The 20,030-nt window shown below is 45.8% G+C and overlaps 1 protein-coding gene across 4 annotated transcripts in view; it reads right to left on the bottom strand.

The window, feature by feature from the left end:
• TRIM29 (tripartite motif containing 29) overlaps nucleotides 1–19,329 on the bottom strand; it is a 60,225-nt gene extending 40,896 nt beyond the window's left edge. For all 4 annotated transcript variants that reach the window (XM_069614346.1, XM_069614347.1, XM_069614348.1 and 1 more), the window contains exons 1-2: nucleotides 18,123–19,329; nucleotides 5,796–5,891 (exon numbers count right to left, since the gene is read on the bottom strand). In XM_069614346.1, the coding sequence (XP_069470447.1) occupies nucleotides 5,796–5,891; nucleotides 18,123–19,049 (1,023 nt within the window). In that variant the 5' untranslated portion in view covers nucleotides 19,050–19,329. The remainder of the gene's footprint in view (nucleotides 1–5,795; nucleotides 5,892–18,122) is intronic.
• Nucleotides 19,330–20,030: the final 701 nt, after the last annotated feature.

Raw genomic sequence — 20,030 nt, 5'->3', positions numbered from 1 at the left:
AGAGTCGGATTCAAAGAGATTATCTGGAAGGTATAGGAAACCACTAAAGCCAGCAGAAGAAAAATGTCAAGATATATATATTTTTTTATTTTGACACATTGTGAAATGGCTGAGTGGTTTGGCCTTATTTAACCCTGTGCTCATCCTTGTCCCCTTTCTTTTGAGATTTGCTCTTCTTGGCATTGAAGTGACTCCAGGATAATCCTATAATCAGATAACTTACAAAGGTTGCTGCTGGTTGTTCACCAAGGATTAATGGAGCCAGGGGACATGCTTGGTGGTTGAACCTTCAATTACAGACCTTGTGTAGAGAACATCCTGAAGGGTACAATAATCAAGACCCTACCACCCTCTGCAGGCCTCTTACCCAAGTAAAAGGAAGCACAGTGTTGAGGGGCAGATGAATACGTCATCCATAGCTTCTGCCCCTCCCCTGTTCAATATTGCACAGGTGAAAAATGCTACTCGCTAAAACAATCATACAGCCCTTATCCCAGGCAGGTACAACAGGAGAGGGGCACAATTTAAGCTGAAGATCGCACAAATAAACCAAACCAAAGATATAACAATACATGTGCATACATTAGATACAAAGCAAATGCACACTCAACATGAAGAACGTGAACACTAGGAAATACATGCATTTACACATGAAAAATATTACCATAGCATCCACAAGACATGAATAATACTAACATAATCAATTTTTAAGCTAAATGAAATATGAACAACACCAAAATATAGCTCACTAATATAGAAACTCAACAGGCAGCCATATTTTCCAAAATGCAAGTCAACACACGCTTCTACGAAAGGCCTCAAGGCTTCACAAAACCTAAAAATGCTGAAATAAGAAAAAAAAGATCCATGCATAGCTCAGACAGGAGCTGACAACCACAGCCATTGTTACCGCGAATTAAGGGAGGCTCAGAACTTTGCAGTGAAAGCACGATATAGCAATTCCGAAGACGCAAAAAGGACACTCCCAGTTAATTAAAGTTTTATAAGAGAAAAGCCTGTCCTTGTAAACCAGGTGCAGGAGAATTATTAGTCCAAAGACTCCATGGGGAATAGCTCAAAAATGTTCCCAGTGTTAAAAGAAACCATAACACTCAGACCAATATTTGCTAAAATCCTAATCAATGCAGGGTGAAATTATTCCAAACATGGTCCTATTACAAGTGATTCAAAATTGAAGAACACGTCCATTCATTAGTAGTGAACACAGATAAGACACCTGCCTTAAACGCTACATGTATCCCCAGACAGAAGACACAGCACAAGGCCAAATACAAAGGGAATCACCATAGCTCACAGCCTCCTAGAAATGAGGGATGGTATCTTCTTTAATTGAAAGGAAAGCAGTCCACAGACTGTTCTCACCCTTCTCCTATCTGGCTCATGTCTTGACGACCTGTCAGTTGTCCAAGGTTGGTTAGTATGAACCCAACAAATGAAAAACCCTGATGATGAGCCACCCAGTTCGTATTATGCCAAACAATACTTTATTGTAGAGGTGGTGTCTTTTTGCTGTTATTGATTAAGACGTGATCTCAAAAGGAACCATCAGACAAGTGTAACCCAATTTGAACTCTAACCCTTAATGTACATGTAGTCACTACTATTATCCAATCCCTGTACCACACAGGTTTTGGTAACTAAGATTATAATATGATGTAATTTATGACATATGACTATAACATCTGTTGTTTTTGATAAGCATGTCGAGACGGTCAAGATTTGTATGCTTGTATGATGTCCCTGCTTTATTTCAATGTCAGTATAACTTGGTTTTTCCTTGCACTGGGTCTATTTCCGTTATTGAGTCCTATTTGATCTGGCTCCCAAACTGCTGTGAAATTTTAGGAATTTCCAGGCCGGCTTAACAAAGGAGACAGGGCACTCTGGCCAACCGGCCTGGTAAATCTAATGTATGTTGCTCTGGGATGCAGACACATCCACTGGTGGTGTCTTCTAGTAGTGCACTGCCTTGGGTCAAACAAAATTAAACAAACAAACCTGTTACCAGGGTCCAAGGATTCTTAAGGAAAAGATTAAGAAGCAAGTGTTCTCTGTGGCCGGGTAGTGGGTCTTTATTCTTCTGCACAACTGATTGTGTGAATGCAAAAATGACCAGATGTCCCCTATAACTGCTAGATGTTTTTTGGACTACATTGCCCATCATCCTTAGCCAACACAGTCAATAGCAAGACATCATGGCAATTGTAGTCCAAACTTCTAGAGAGCCAATGGCTGCAGACCCATGCCATGGAGTGACTGAACACTGATGCCAGCCGCTGGCAGCATCATACACTAACGTCCCCAATGGGGTCAAGGTGCTTTGGGTCCGACTCGTGAGCAGACCAGGCAGTATGTAGCATTCAAAATGTATTGCCAAAGCAGATCTACAGCCCCCTTTCAACTGCACTCCTGAGCACAGTAGCTTCAATTAATAGTTTCTGTTCTGATTGTTGTATACCTACAAGATGGTCCAACAAAGGCGTCTGCTTCTTGTGTTTCAGATGTATCTGTATTCGTAAATCTGGGAGGAAACAAGCTTGCCTGAGATGACCCAGTGAAAGAATGATTCCGTGCAAAGCCCCAAAAAGAGATTGGGGGATTCATCCAAACACAAAGGTGGTCTCTGCCACCCCATATATTTAAAAAGACAGTCAAAAGTTGTGCCTGTGCCAGAGGTCTGAAACGGGCAGAGGGGTGGGGGGGATCTAAAGATGTTTTGTACTACAACTCCCATCAGCCCTAGCCAACATAGTCAATGGTGAGGGCTGATAGAAGGCATAATAAAAAAAATCTGGAGAACCACAGGTTGCAGACCACTGGCCTATGCAGAAAGGTCACACTGGGACAGGAGCAGTGGCTTATTTCACATGCACATTTCGTAATGAAGGCGATGCATAAGGACATGGGCTTCTGCAGAAGGGGGTCTTACAAATCAGGGATTCGGCTGACTTCAAGTGCAAGTGTTTTTCTTATTATGACACATGTGACCGTGACTGGCAGTGGCCTCATTTGCCACTTTCCCAGTCAGACAGTCCAGGGTGGCATACCGGCACAATGCACCCTTCTGCTCAGGAGTCACAAAGGCACGTTCTCCCAAGAAGGTCTCAGGTTTGTTTTTCTCTCTGCAATGAGGGTGTTCCCCTTTGGCAATTTGGGCAGGTGGCCCGGGTTTGCTCCTATTTCAGGTGGACCTGGTGACAACGCAATCCTCAAACAGAACCCGGGGCTCACAAAACTTGTTTTCCCGGTTAACTGCCCACGTAGGCATCGAGAAATGTGCACCGCCATCTCGACTCACAGCTCACAGGGCCGCCATGCACCTGAAACTTCGGTGTAGGCCTCTCTTCGAGAGTCCTTCTTCCAGAGACGAGTGTTGTTTATTCCTGTACCAACCCGTGGGCACAGACATCCACCCACACACGCCAGTTGCATGCCCCCTGCACTAGACGTCAGTCGCAGGCACACCTGCCCCGTGCCTCCACCCAGCGAGCCCGAGGCACACGCAGGTGGCCCGCCCTTCACCTGGGCACTAAGCTTCCCCTTTCCCAGACCTTCCGATAACAATGGTTAATGCACTCGGTTGTTCTTGCGTGGGAAACTGGCTCGGTCTCGGGTGGATGCGTCGGGCCTGTGAGCAGCGGGGTACCTGGAGAGGTGCCCAACAAAGCAGTGGGAAGGAGCAGACCTTCGGCAGTGGCTGACGAGCCTGTGCGAAAATAAGACTTCCGGCAGAGTATTTCCTCAGGAAAGTCTGTAGGTCTGGAACCAGACTAGCTCTCCTGTGCTCCCATGTCTGCAGGAAGTGCGAATAGATCATCCAATCCTGTTTATTTCTTTGCATTCTGGGATTTGCAGTCCTGCATTGATAGTGAGACATGCAAGCCTAAAATTACCAGAATGGCAAGAATAAAACAGGAACTGGATAGGCTAGTCTCATCTGATGTAGGACACAAAGAGAACTCTGGTTTGTCTAGGTCACGTGAAATGCCAGGCACAAAGACAGCCTCATATCAGCAGGACTTAAAGTGTACAAAAAAATAGTAGAACTATGCACACGTGCCAGGCACCCACCACGTGCATTCCTTTGCGCCCCTACCCTTCCACTCCCACTCACTAAAGCCCCTACATGGTTTCCTATCTCTCCACTACGCCACCCCCAATACTGTGTTTTACACCTGTACTATCAAGATTTAAAGAAACTTAGTGAAAGAAAATTAATTATAAGGTCAATGCTTTAAGTCATTGTTCCACACAACATGAAACTCTACATATCCCTCCCTTTTCTTATGACCTCATCCCACCTCTTAAGGGCTAAACACTACAGCCAGTACCATTACAACCAGTGATTGAAGTGAGCGGGAACGGTCGGGAGCGGTGTTCCACTAATTTTATTTTGTTCTGTTTACCATTCCTCTACTTTTTAAGACCATATTCACTATTAGTAACCGGCGAGTGTCAATCAGATTGTAACAATCAATCTGATTGGCCCTCGTCATGGATTTACCTGACTGCAAATCCCTCGTATCCCTCTTCCCACCAGGTTCCTTGATGTCCCCAGCAGGGGCTGGGGGTGCCAGCCACTCAGCCAATGAGGAGACTCGGAACAGGGTAATCCCCGCTCCGAGCCACCACAAGGCTGGATGCTGCCATCTTCCCCCACCGGGGATCAAGGTAAGTGTTTCTTGGCCCCCATCCAAACAATCCCCTCCCCGCCCTCCCAACCCCACTTACCTTCTTTTTGGTCCATTCCGGGAGTGGACGCGCTAGAAACACTTCTTACACCAGCCAGTCTGCTGCCGATACACGACAGGCGGTCATGGAAAGCAAGAAGGACCTTGCCATGGAGGGCATTTTTCCATTTTTTATTTTCTGTTCCGAAACGCTGGAGCGTTTCTGAACAAAAACATGTACTTTTAGTTCCCCGGTTTTATGGGCCGGGGTACTAATAGCAATACGCCCGTCGTTGCGGGGGCATTACAGATTCAGGTAATGCCCCTGGGCCCATAGTTACAGGTCTGAGGGCAGCTGTGGCCCCCGGGACATTACCGGGCACGGTAATGCCCCCACGGCTCAGGGCTTATTGCTTAATTCTATATAAAGGATGTTTCAATTCATGTCCCTGTGCAATTGTAAAGCTGTGATAGGAGCCTTAGTTACTAGCCACTTAGACTATTACAATTTCCCCCAGCCGCAACACCATGTCCCATGTTGCACTGTACTTCCACCTACCCTCTCCCCTGCAGATATCACAGTTCCACTATGTTTTCGGTACACTTCCGCCACTGATTACAACACACTGTGCCTGCAGCATTCTGACTTTAATTGGGTTTAATTGTAGAAGACAAACGCTGATCGTTGACGCTGATCAGGCCAGGGGCGCAGTTAATGTGCATTCGAAATAAAGTGCAGAGATGGTGTACGAGCAATATAGCTCAATGCGCTATGGCACCAGTGTGCTTCATGGAAGGGGGAACTTTAGAAAATCCAAACGTGTCCTCCCACCGTCTGGGAACGGTGCTCCATAGGGAAAACAGTAAGAGAGAGTTGGGTGATTTGCAAGAAAGCGAAAGGAACGCCGTAGGCATTAGTTCCCGCCCATCTCGATCTCAGCATATGAGGCATTGGACGGGCTCCTTGGCTGCCATACCAGCTTTCCAGAGACGCCCACTGCAGCACAAAGTCTCAGACTTGTGTATTGTTGGGTTTACTTACGTCACCAGAGAAACACAGCGACAGATCTGAGCAGTAACTGAAGGAAAAGAACATGGACTGACCTTGATTCGGTCCTTTTCTTTCTGCCACTTTTCTTCCTCGTCGCCAACGTCCAGGATCTGCAGGTGTAGCTGCTCCTGGATCTCCGATAGCTCGGCCTTAAGTGGGGACAAACAAAGTGTGTTAGAAATCAAGGAAGATTCACGGCAGCCAGGAAACCTGTCAAAACCTCCCCAACCCACTAAACCTCAGCCCTCCTAGGCCTCCAGCATTACGCATGTCACTGTGTTCATTCCTTTGCTGATGTGACACGGTAACGCTGACTTGGTCTCCAGGTTTACCCAGGCTAGTAGAACCGAGACACTATGTCTGTCCTAAATGTTCACTGTTGGCACCTAAGAAGACGTTTCATGCACTTACTACAATATTTATAGGGTTGCCGGTTGCCTTCAGTTGCCCACTAATGCATGTGAGCTTACCTTCTGCCAACCTTTCATTTTAAGGCGATTGCTCGTCAGATGCTTGGAGTGAGTAGGTGACTTCATGACCAGGGATTTAGGTGTGCCGGGGCTAACAGGGGCTGAGCCCTGGCAGTCTCCCAAAACTTCTGTTGAGCCACGGATCCCCATGCTCTCACAAGCACAACAGCAATTTTTATTTGTGTATCTTCTGCTGCTAGAATTTGAACTCAAACTCTACCCGGGAGAAGCAAGTGTCGCGTCTACTGTGCCATTTGGTAGATGCTGGACTTTGATTTCTTAATTCAATAGGCTGCTTGAAAGCCTGTTACGTGTCAGTAGGTGCTGGATTTCTTTTGTTTCATTTAATAGAATGCTTGCCACATGAAGCCTGTAATACGTGTTATTTGCCAAGCGGTCTCACAAATATCAGGAAAATGTGTTTTTTAGACAACTAAACAAATAGCATTATTTGCTTAGATTAGATTGGAAATGTGTACATTAATATAAATAACAGGCAATCTTGAACCATGTATTTTGGGGATTTTATTTTTAATTCAATGGTATTTGCTAGTCCCCACCCAGCACTATTTAGGCCACGCCCGAATGAAAATGCTGTGAGCCCCCCTCGCTTTATCATCCCACTCAAGGAACTGTCCATTACAATTGGACACCGATTACAGTCCTGTGTTCCTTTCTGCAAATCACCAAAAGGCACTTGAGATCCACAAGGTGAACAGGACTTCAATTCCCAGAATTCACAAGTGGTGTTGCACTGACATGGCACATTGTGGTTACACCATGGAGACAAGCAGTGAGTGCCCAACCCACAGTACATGAAAACAAATACAAAGCATCAAGTGCAGGATTTCATGGTCTATTGAGTAAAAATACTGATCGTGCTGTATCGTAGATGCCACTAATCACATTTGACAGCGGTGCTCACAGTGGCATTGCCCAGTTTTCCAGCTCAACTTGTTCAAACCAATGTAAAATGGCCCCAGTTTGGTCAATAGGTTCAAATGGAGTGAAACAACACTACAACTCCCATAATACATCAGATTGTTGGGTGAAAGCCTAAACATGGAGTTTTGGTTTACCTGGTGATACAGTCATCTGTTTTTTTTATTTTTTTATTATTTGTCCAGTGCCCAGAGAAGGCATATATAGGGATAAGCAGTGCCTGAATTGGGCCGGATTTTCTCAGATTTGGAATCTGGTAGAAGTTATCCCTCTGGGATTCTGAAGCCGGTTCCACCAAAAGTCATTGACCAAGATACCACACAACAATGGATCAGATGTCCCAGTGTTAGAGGACTTTACTTCCACACACATAGATGTTTCTTTTTCTTTTTACATTTAAGCATGATTAACATTAGAGTGATGCAGGCACAGCAGTGAGTGGGTACTGGGGACAGCTATGGTCTATGGCATATCCCTAAACAGTGCGGGTGATTAGAAAGGGGAGGTGCACATATAGGTGCATTCTTAGGGGGGGACAATGGCTGCAAGCAGGTGATCTTGAGATGCATTTGCTTTCTCTGTGATCCTTTAAGTCTTAATAGAGCTGTTGTAAAATACCGAGACTTCTTTAGGCTCATATTACTTTGTATGCTGATAAATAAATGCTTCCCGTCCACATGGAAGACAATAAAACTACAATCGTGTACTTTTTTACTCAACATGGCACTGCAACAATTATATTTTCAGATTGGTTTATTTTGTGATTTGTGTACATTTGAATAAAACTGTTTTATTTTCACTTGCCTGTCGTGGCCCCAGCCCTAGCCCTGCCCTTATCCCCTCATAGAATCCCCAAATATTGATTTTCTGTTTGCAGCACTTGGGGACACCTATGATTTATGACAAAAAGCCCCCTCTGCTCATTCTAATAAAACTTCCCTCATAATTCTTGGGGCTGTTTTTTGCATTATGTAGAATTTGGACGTGTAATGCTCTTTTTGCCATCAGTGCCTCTAGGAAATAGCTACACATCCTGGAAAGGACGCCCCCTTCTGGCTCGAATATGTGGTGACAATTGTCACTCTGAAACACTGCAAGCTACAGTAAGAGATCATTTAAAAAAACACCAGTGAAGTCAAAATAATATCCCACCGCTGCCTCAGCCCACCTAGACATGGAGCAGGGGCTTGCCCGTTCTTTAAACGATATTTAATTTAGGATAAAAGAGATGATAATGGGGTAACTAACCATCAAGTCAGTGTGATTTGAAAGGTTAATCAGAGGAATGGAAGTCATTTTGGTAAATTCAAGCCCTTATATTGGTCCTGTTTTTGTTTTATTTGGCATCCTGAAGTGAGTATGGTTTTGCCGAGGGGTGGGTCCATTGCACGCTGAACTAAATTGAACTAAACCACATGTACCTGACGAGGCCCAACATGGGGGGTGAAACATGTCACGGGTGCATGAGTTAGCGTGCAGAGGTGCCGGATCTACGTGATTTTACTGAACTGAAAAGTTCGACTACCAAAAGTCCGTTTTTTTTTCTTCAATTTTCCGCAAATATATATGTGGGGGGAGACTCCCCACAGCCCCCCACCTTACCCCTCTCCATTTTTTATTCCCTTTAACCCCCCCATATATATATATATGTGTAAAATTGGGGTTCAAACTTTTGAGAGTCAAATTTTCAGGAGTAGGTAATTTTGTACAATACCAAGTTGCCATAGCCTAGCACTTCAGTCTTGACCCAACCACTGGTGGCAGGACCAAACCCGACTTGCATTGACTTGGGAGGATAGCTCAGGGGCAACGCTGAGCAACATAGGTTCTATCCCCGGGCCCGTGCTTAGAAACCTCTGGTTGCACATTATAAATAACCAATTACAGTTGCATATGCCTAGGCAGGGTCGTCATTTGGGGGTCACCAGAGGTCGCAAGTGCGACCTCTGAGGTCTCCCTTGACACCTCTATAAAAAAAACATATATCTTTTTTTTATGCAATGCAAGCTCCTGGCCTGTGGCTCTTTACTTCTGGAGTGGCTGGCTTTCTTGTTCAGGCCCCTTAAAAAAAAGAAGAAAAATGAACGGGAGTGCCACAAGTCTAACTCTTTCAGCACTGATCCTAAATAAGAAAGATTAGGAATACCAAATAATGTGTCTTTCTGGAATTCTATACAATAATTGCTAGACTCATTAAAGGTTTATTTCAGGCACACTTCCAGGGGTGAGTCGCTGATTTAGTCTGTTCTTAAACGCCCCAACTCAGCCTTTCATCCTTCTGAGGTCGATAAATGGGTACCAACACAGGTTGGGTGATATTGGGTGTATATTTCTTCTATGTAAAGCGCTTAAGCGTAAGTGCTATATAATAACACATCATTATCATTTGGTCATGGACGTCTGCTTGCATACACAGTAATTTGGTAATATGGGCCTATACACACTGATCTTAACGATACATATGGCGATCCATTCTTGTATGAAATGTACATCACCTAGTGATATCATAACCATTTTTTTCGTAATGTACAAAGCTATGTGATGCCACTTCCTGTTTTGTCAACGGGTGAAGGGTCGTGTTCCATCGCTTCCCACGATATCACTTCGGGGTGGGGTCAAATGACATCAGTTCCTGTGATATCATCATAGGGTCAAAGGTCGTGTGATGTCACTTCCGCTACCCCTGGCATCCTGTACTCATCACTCATAAAATTCCGTTTTCCATCAAACTGAACCAATTGGGCTAGAATATCTGGTTATAACATTTATATTTAACTGTTTGATTTTGATACAATTAAAATAGGTTGTCCGAGGACAGGAGAAAGGTGTCCTCGGTTACAGAGTCACCAGGTAGGTAACCCTTCCTTTCTTGGGAGTGCCACACCATGCACTATAGACTCACGCATTGGGTGTGATAGTTTCACACCCTGTAAACGCCTCTCGTGTATTGGCTATGATTATTATTGCTTGGTGAGAGACCCACTCCTTTGGTGCCATACAGCTCTCCCTCATTGGATAGGAGGTCTGCACCTTAAAACCATGTCTTGCTGACAGTGTATGAGTCTTAGGGGGGGGGCTCAAGAGGTCCATGCTAGGCATGAGTGACTCAGATCTGGTTGTTATTGTACTATCGGGCTTTTTAATGGGAATACTTGAAACTTCAAGTAACAGAATGCAATTAATAAAAGCAAGACTGGCTGGAATAGTCAACCTTGATATGGGACAAAGGGGGAGCTCGGTAAAAGGTAAAAGGGCCTTGAGATCAGTCATTTCCTGGCTGAGTCACGGACCTTCAGTGACAGTATCACTCAACAGGCATGAACTCTAGACCTTGGGAAACAGCCAGGAGCACGCCCTCACTCAATGGATGCGAGTCAGACATTGAGCTCAGTCTCATCAGGTGCACGCTGTGGACCTTGTACCAGAGTTCAGGTTATGTGTGAGACATGCACTGTGCAGTGAAGCTTCATTCACTGGGAGGGAGTCGTGCAGTCCGACTATAATCCCACTCACGGAGCGCACATCGAGCCGCGGTGTCCTGCTTGCTGTCACGATATGCTACTGGCTTTTCTAAAGTCCACGGCGGCCATCTTGGTGGTCATTTGATGTTTTGGGACCTCAAAGGTAAATAGGCTTGGTTTGGTTAGTAGGTGCAGAGGGACCAGGCGTAAGACTGCTTTGCTGTAGTGTAGATGGGAAGGAACTGGGCTCGGTGTGCGGGTCGGCCTCTAGGTGTTTGTGGCATGTACTATGATGCGACATGTGGCCTGGGTATACACTGAGGTATGCCCCGAGGGGCATGCACATGTGTGTATCTTGCTAATGTCTGTTATGGGATGTGTGAGTGTTATGGCTGTGTGGGGTGGTCTGTGGTTAGTTTGCTGCAAGCGTCGTGTTATGCGGTGGCCCGCATCAGTATGCGAGTATAGGGTCTGGGCTTTGCAATGTTTCTGGTGGTTGTGCTTGGCGTTGGGTAGTGGTTGGTGTAGGGTAGTGTGGTAAAGGTGTGTAGCGTGCAGAGCAGATGGCAGATAGCAACAACCACAGACAGTTCAACAAAGAACACACATCACACTGTGGGACAGCAGTGAGAAAGTTCATAGTGTGAATAGCAGGGAGCGCATATTGCAATGCTCTTTATGGGAGAGCAAATGGCATAGCGCTTGAGGTCTGTAGTGCCTTGTTCATTGGGTGGCATGCACGAGTCGGGAGTTACTGTTCACCAAGTGAGTGTGGGTCATAGCCCTTGGAGAACACTCTCGCTCATATTTTCTCACTCATAAATCGAAGAAATTTGTTCTTACTCATTAGACGTGAGGCAAAATGGCATGCAGTGCCCTCTCATTCAATGTGTGGAGTAGTCGATCTATTACACTCATACTCATTAGTAGTGAGTCATATGCAATGGAGTGCGCTCACACTCACTAAGTAGGAGTTTTATATCTAAGACACTCATACTCATTAGTAGTGAGTCATATGCAATGGAGTGCGCTCACACTCACTAAGTAGGAGTTTTATATCTAAGACACTCATACTCATTAGTAGTGAGTCATATGCAATGGAGTGCGCTCACACTCACTAAGTAGGAGTTTTATATCTAAGACACTCATACTCATTAGTAGTGAGTCATATGCAATGGAGTGCGCTCACACTCACTAAGTAGGAGTTTTATATCTAAGACACTCATACTCATTAGTAGTGAGTCATATACAATGGAGTGCGCTCACACTCACTAAGTAGGAGTTTTATATCTAAGACACTCATACTCATTAGTAGTGAGTCATATACAATGGAGTGCGCTCACACTCACTAAGTAGGAGTTTTATATCTAAGACACTCATACTCATTAGTAGTGAGTCATATACAATGGAGTGCGCTCACACTCACTAAGTAGGAGTTTTATATCTAAGACACTCATACTCATTAGTAGTGAGTCATATACAATGGAGTGCGCTCACACTCACTAAGTAGGAGTTTTATATCTAAGACACTCATACTCATTAGTAGTGAGTCATATACAATGGAGTGCCCTCTCATACAATGTGTCGGAGTAGTCGATTTAAAACACTCATGCTCATTAGTAGTGAGTCATATACAATGGAGTGCCCTCTCATACAATGTGACTGAGTAGTCGATCTAAGACACTCATGCTCATTAGTAGTGAGTCATATACAATGGAGTGCCCTCTCATACAATGTGACTGAGTAGTCGATCTAAGACACTATGCTCATTAGTAGTGAGTCATATACAATGGAGTGCCCTCTCATACAATGTGACTGAGTAGTCGATCTAAGACACTCATGCTCATTAGTAGTGAGTCATATACAATGGAGTGCCCTCTCATACAATGTGTCGGAGTAGTCGATTTAAGACACTCATGCTCATTAGTAGTGAGTCATATACAATGGAGTGCCCTCTCATACAATGTGTCGGAGTAGTCGATCTAAGACACTCATGCTCATTAGTAGTGAGTCATATACAATGGAGTGCCCTCTCATACAATGTGTCGGAGTAGTCGATTTAAGACACTCATGCTCATTAGTAGTGAGTCATATACAATGGAGTGCCCTCTCATACAATGTGTCGGAGTAGTCGATCTAAGACACTCATGCTCATTAGTAGTGAGTCATATACAATGGAGTGCCCTCTCATACAATGTGACTGAGTAGTCGATCTAAGACACTCATGCTCATTAGTAGTGAGTCATATACAATGGAGTGCCCTCTCATACAATGTGTCGGAGTAGTCGATCTAAGACACTCATGCTCATTAGTAGTGAGTCATATACAATGGAGTGCCCTCTCATACAATGTGTCGGAGTAGTCGATTTAAGACACTCATGCTCATTAGTAGTGAGTCATATACAATGGAGTGCCCTCTCATACAATGTGTCGGAGTAGTCGATCTAAGACACTCATGCTCATTAGTAGTGAGTCATATACAATGGAGTGCCCTCTCATACAATGTGACTGAGTAGTCGATCTAAGACACTCATGCTCATTAGTAGTGAGTCATATACAATGGAGTGCCCTCTCATACAATGTGTCGGAGTAGTCGATTTAAAACACTCATGCTCATTAGCAGTGAGTCATATGCAAAGGAGTGCCCTCTCACTCGTTGTCTAGGAGTGGTAGATCAAAGACACTCATACTCATTAGTAGTGAGTCATATGCAATGGAGTGCCCTCTCATACAATGTGTCGGAGTAGTCGATTTAAAACACTCATGCTCATTAGCAGTGAGTCATATGCAAAGGAGTGCCCTCTCACTCGTTGTCTAGGAGTGGTAGATCAAAGACACTCATACTCATTAGGTATGAGTCATAGGCCTTGCAGCATAGCCCTACTCCTACTCCATGTGGGCGAGTCTTGCATCTCAGAGCAATGCCGGGCCACTATGTTCGGTCGTTTGCCGAATGACCTTTATTTGGGGTGTTTTGTTCAAGGTGACCAATAGGTAAAACCACCCTACACAGGATCCTACAGCCAGCCCCATTGCCCCCCAAGGTCCAGTAGGTATTAGCAGAAGGTCCCAGATCACTAGATCATTAATTAACTGTGAGGCATGCCGTTGGGTACACTGTGGTACTCACAGCAGCATTTGTCTCACGGTTGGCCGTTGTCAGTGGCCCAGTTGAGGTTGTTTATTCACTTAAGGAACCGTCGTTTTTCTGTTCATTATAACCCCTTCCGTGCCGCGCCCCTCGTCTGATGGACTTTTGAGGTTTGAAATCACTGCCTAATATCCCCTTAATCTCGTGTGTTCGGGAACATCCAGGATTTTAAGGGCCTGCCCAGAAAACCCTCCCCTCCCCCCGTGCACCGACAAGTAGGACATGCTGAGAGCTGCCTGCTCAGAGGCTCAAAGGCGCGGGAGGGCGGGCACGGGGCGTGACGTCATCGGCCCCTTTGATCATATCGCAGCGTTTGGCTGCAGGCAAAAGGTGCTCTGTGTCAGACAGGCTTTTAGGCCACAACCCAGGGTGTGTTTCCAACAATCACAGGTTTAATGTTGTTTAGACACTGGCATTCGGTGAATGTTGCAAGAGGAGCATACGCCCTGATGGGCGTTGTGTTCCGACACGAGTGTGGGGGTTTTCTGCTCAAGTGTCTGAGCGGTCTCACAACAGCTTCTTCCTTAAAAAAAGTCACTAAACAAAGTGTATTACTCACTTCCTTTGACTATAGTGGTGACTTTGCTATGTCTCAAACTGTTCTTACAATTCATTCACTTACACGGGTCTCCAGTTGCCCCGTGTCAGTAACAAGTAGTTGATCCAGTCCAGAGTATTTTTAAACTGCCGGTACTAATTGTTTTTTTTTCTTTTTCATTTTGTGCATACTGAACGGTGTGAACCGGAACCTAAAAATGACCAGGGCCGCTTACTCCATGTATGAAGAAATATTAAGTTAAGAAAGATGACATGGTGGGGGGCAAGCTCTGCAAGGCTAGATGCTTTGCGAAACAGTCCTCATACAATGTAAAGAAAGTCAAATGAATTCTTTAGAAGAAGGGGGACATCTGAAAATAACCTCATCACTTCTGTACACTATAGTGTGAGTAGTACGGATACATACATTTAAGGACACTTTAAAACAGGTTGTAGAGTTCCAAGAAGGTGGCTTTTTAAGGGGTTGGTGTTTTTTGTTATTGAAGTCGGATTTTTACTTTTCAAATTCCACTAGGACGTAGGGTGATATAATGTGTAAATATACAACACTATCACATTGCAGGTTTTACATTTAAAATCTCCAGTACCCTGTACGGTCATTTCACAGTTTACTCGTTGCACGCAGTAGCTTGCATGGGGTTCCACGCCACGTGTGGCACTTCCCACTATGCTGGAGTTTCACAAGAGGGCACTCTGCATGTCAGGACTTGTAGACTCAAACATTTATTGGGAAAACCAAAATTACAAGTCCCAGAATAGAAAATATTGTTGGCTGAAAACCCGGGTATGGCAAAAGCTGAATAACATACATGCCAACATGGTCCATTCCACGTGGACGACAATAGTCCAGTCCTGGTTTTAAATGTAAATGTATGGAACTTGTAATTCGTGGCTTCCCCACTGGATGCCCATGACTACAAGTCCCAGAATGCAAAGTTATAACCAGGACTAGACAAGTTTCTCTCAAATGGAATGAATAATGTTGGCAAGTATGGGTACCCTCCAATTTTTTCTTAGCCTTTCTGATTGCAGGTTTTTTTAGCAAGACATTTGATTTAAAGTCAGTTTGTCAGTGATCTGAATGCATGCCACCTTTCGCAATTCCATTTGAGGGATTCTAATCCAGTCCTGTTTTTCTTACTTACATGTTATCCCTCACTCCATGCCTCTTTATTAAAGATTGCTCTAACGCTGTACATGTTACTGTCAGTCTTTTCATAAACATCTACGAGTTACCGTCACGTTGTCCTTCTTGGACAAATAGTCTGTTTGAGTTCGTTTGCCCATAACAGAGATTATCATAAGGCCTCTTGTACTCTTGTTTTCCTTGCATTCTGGGACTTGTAGTTATGCTGTTCCCATTATAAAACTCAGACTACACACCCCAGAATTCAAAGCAAACAATAGGACTGACTTAGCACCTACAGACTGGAATGGATCATGTCGGCAACCAAATGCACAAGTTGTCTCCATATCACAGGGTATCCTGCCCTGTGCTTTCTTTTAGCTCTATCCTTACGTAACTTTAAGCAAGAGGACTGAAGCACCACATCAGAAACATTTAAATATGGCAAGTCCGGAAATGGGACATGTCCACCGGGCCAGTCACCAGGTAACCACACAGCTAGTAGGACTAACACTAGACATGTAGAGCGTACAAGGGACTGCAAGATGATCCCCACTGTCAGAGGGCACATCACCATACAACATGTGCGAGTCGGTGCTCCAGCCACGGTTTTATTCTTTACATTCTAGGGAACCAAGCTGCACCTCACTGAGGAGGCCCAACAAGGCCGAAACATGTCTGGAGTTGCTTGTGTTTCCGTGGCCTAACAGTTCGGGCTGGGCTGCTACCATTGGTGGTGGCAGCTGACTGATTTGCCTGGACCCCTTTTGCAATGGCGCAGACGGGCTAAAAAACGGTGGTGTGGAAGGTTGCCCACAGCAATGGCAGTGGTTCGGTTTCATTCAAAACCTCCCACCCATCACTTTTGTGCTTATTAATTGTATTTGTGCACCCACCTGTTCACATTAAAAACTAAAAGCCCAGGAATGCTTTAAAAACAAAACGCAGGGACCGATTCTTACCCGACGTGGGACAACAGTGTTCAAAGCTATTAGGGTGCACAGGGACAGCCGTGTATAATGTGTATTGTCTTGTTTGGTCTTCGCAGTCTGGGACTTGTCGCCCCACATGTATTAGGGGTAATGCAAACCCGCTGGTACCAAAAGCTAAGAAGGAACGTAGGACTTGCTAAACTATTTACACCTTACATGGACCAACTTTAAGCTTCTTTATAAAAAAAAAAATCAATTTACGAGACACCATGTCATGCCCTACACGTCCGCCAGTCCTAGACATTCCGTGGTGCATTCTGGAACTTGTAGGCCAATACTTCGAATCGGACTAGTAAAACTACAAGTCCCCGCAGGCAAAGGGAGACGCCAACATTGCCCGTTGCCTTTACCACGTGGCTGAAGTGGAAACATTTACAACAAGAGAATAATCCTAGAAAAGCGATTTCCTGCTGTCAGTCTTGCACTGTGTTACACCAGCGGAAGACATTTTGTTTCCCGGGCAAAGCTCATCAAGTTTTCATTTTGTTTATCATTCTTTCTCTTGTAGTTTTAATATTCTTTCGAAATGCAGTAACAGTGGGAAACTCCCAGGACACAGTATGAAGCCCCATTCCATTTGGGAGGTCCATGTCCAGTTCCGTTTTTTTTTTTTGCCCACTTGCCTTGACTCGCGGTCCTGGAATTCCCTCATAAATACAGGCCTGCGAGTGCCAAAAATACACAGAAAAAATATGCCTGGACAAGCACCCCCTAAAGGAACGCGGCATGCGTGCGCGCATGCTACTGTAGTGTGATTATGATTGGAATAGGGAGTGGCTCCGTCATCCAGGACTCAAAGGGTCACTGCTGCCTGAGCGACGTGACAATAACCGATGGGGCCAGCAGGGGGAGCCTCTTCTCGGATGACCAAATGCCTCCAGTTCCACCAAGGAAACCATTGCCCAGTACAGGTTTTCCTTTGACAACCAAATGCATTCTGGGGGGCGGGCGGTGTAGGCTCAGAGCACTTCCTTTGAATTCGTAGCACTAGTGTGGTGGATTGCAGCTGTTCGGAAAAGGAAGTATACAGCATGAAGCTTGGGTCTAGAGTCAAATGAAATAAAGTTACCCGAGGAGCCCAGCTTCTCGGGCTGTGCAAGTGTTTTCTCAAGAAATAAGAGGGTTCTTAATATTTGGAGAGCTGAGGTGTGTATGAGCCCTTCAGAAGTCAAACTAAAAGTGCAAAGTTCTAGATCAGTGGTTTTCAATCTTTTTGATGCCCCCCAGATGCCATAGCTGCTTGTACTATCTATTGAACGCAGTTACTATATTCACTTTTTGAAGAGCCTTGCACTCCCACTGGCTATCCTTCGAGCACCCCACGGGGAGGAGGCCCCACAGTTTGAGGACCACTGTTTTATACAGCCCAGGTGAGGTGCTTGAGACATCCTCCTGTTCCATGTAACACTATCTCTGCAAAAATGTCTCCTGACAAAAATATTGCCGTTTTTTGCTGAGACATTATTGCATTGAACATGCAGGGGATACCCCACAGCCCCCAATTATTATTTATTTTTTACAAGGGGAGCAGGGGACATCCCTGCAACTCGTTCCCATACATAATGTCACCATGTACAATGTTGCCAATGGCTTTTCCCGGTGACATTATATATGGGGACATTATTGCCTGATATCCATCCCCCAGCATGGATTCCCCGAGGAATCAGAGCGAGCACTCACCTCTTTGACGTACTTCTCGGCCTCCACGGTGACAGTGCTGTGGTTCTTGTGCTCCTGGAACATGCACAGGTAGCAGATGCAGACCTGGTCAGCCTGGCAGAAGAGCTCCATGGTCTTACTATGAAGTTGGCACTTACGGGCCTCGAAGTCCTTGATTGGATCAAGCAGCTTATGGTCCCGGAAAGCAGCCCCTTCAAGATGGGGTTTGAGGTGGAGATCACAGAATGAGGTTTGGCAGACCAAGCAGGACCTCACAGCCTTCTTTTTGCCATCAATGCAGTAGTCGCACAGAACGTCCTCAGCGATCACATCTCCTAACTCGAAACTTCGGCGGTTGGTTTGCTTATTCTCCTCCACTTCGCTGCTAGAGCGGGTGTACAACTTCGGGCTGGAGGGCTCAGGGGCATAGCGGGACGACGCCTTAAAGTCCCCCGATTCAACATTAAAGCGAGTGGTTTTCCTGACCTCTGCGGGTGAGTCTGTGCTTGATCGGTTGGTCTTGTTGGCATCAGTCTGCTCTGGAGCAAAGCGACTGAGCCTCATCCTGTTCAATTCGGGGCTGAAGCGATTCGTCCTGGTGTCACCAGCCTCCAGGCTGAAGCGGCTTGTCTTGTTATCAGTCGGCTCTGGGCTGTAGCGACTTGACTTTGAGTCGAGGAGCTCTAGACTGTAGCGTCTTGTCATCGATGCATCACTTGGCTCTGGACTTGCGTGATTGAGGTGGAACCCGTGAGGATCTGAACCGGATAGGCTGGTTGGAGTATCCCCAGGGCTGGAGCCGTTGGCTAGTGTCAAGTCACCCATATCTTTCATGGGACTCTTCAGGGTGTCGTCATCCCCTCCATCTGGGTGGCTGTGGTTGGGTGTTTCTTCATCCTCCGCAACGGTGGCGGTGCCGTTTATTGTTTTAGCGTCTTCAGCTTCCATAATGCTGCCAAGCAAAATGTCCTCTCTGGGGTCCTTTGTTCAAGGTTGGGGCCTTGTTTTTGGTTTGGTTGACTGCGCTCCCAGAGATGTCCCCTTATTGCTCAGACGCCAGTCCCTGCACGGCGTGCCCTGCTCGTCCTTGTTGCGGTGGGGGAATGAAGAGACGCTGGCAGGATTATAGACTCTGCCCCGAGCGCACCTGGAGCGATAAGGCGAGGAGTCCTTGTTACGTCTTGTCGGTGATAGTGAGTGGCAGGTGTGCTGGAGCGACCAGAAGCTGGGGCAGCGAAGGGGGAGAGGATTACACAAGCAGATCCACGCCCAGGAAGTTCAGGAACATTCCTGCCTCGCCCATTCGGCGCAGCCTTTTCTAATTATTTTCAAAAGCTGCAACCTGTTTTTCCGCCTGTCTTTTCGGCCGCAATTACTATGGCGTGCCCTGCAAAGTGGAGTCACCTTCGCCAGGTGCCCTGGCAACAGTAACTAGGTCACAGCGTTGCAGCGAGCGCCTACTATCTATCTTCCTGGAACTAGTTGATAAAGTCATGTAGGGCGTTGCCAACTTCAGCCACTCTGTTGGGGACGCACACGATGGGCGTCAGCCACAAAGGAACCAGTCTAGAGTCTGCCAGTAATCCAACGAGACCTCTTGGCGCTTCAATTACCGCTGATGCTGCCATCCAACTCGACAAGACACGTGTTATCAGCCACACACGCAAATCCAGGGCTGGCAGTATTTGAACCTGTCAGCTGCAGGCTGGCACACACATATGCGGCGAGGGTTCAACCCACTGCGCTATGATTCCTGGTGGGGTGTAGTCTGGGCTGTCGTTGATACATGTCTAAGTGCGCTCCACAATATTGCAGCTAAAGAAGTTCTTTACTTTGGCCCACACTGTCCCCTGGCACAGGCTCAGAAGCTAGGCAGCCTGAAGTGTGAAAATTCAAATCGCAAAAGTACTGCAGATGACGAGTTTGTGT

This window comes from Ambystoma mexicanum, chromosome 9 (assembly GCF_040938575.1).
Source record: "Ambystoma mexicanum isolate Mex_15411 chromosome 9, UKY_AmexF1_1, whole genome shotgun sequence".
NCBI classification, from domain to species: domain Eukaryota; kingdom Metazoa; phylum Chordata; class Amphibia; order Caudata; family Ambystomatidae; genus Ambystoma; species Ambystoma mexicanum.
The sequence above is the reverse complement of the archived record's forward strand: the minus strand, read 5'-3'. Positions and strand labels throughout refer to the sequence as shown.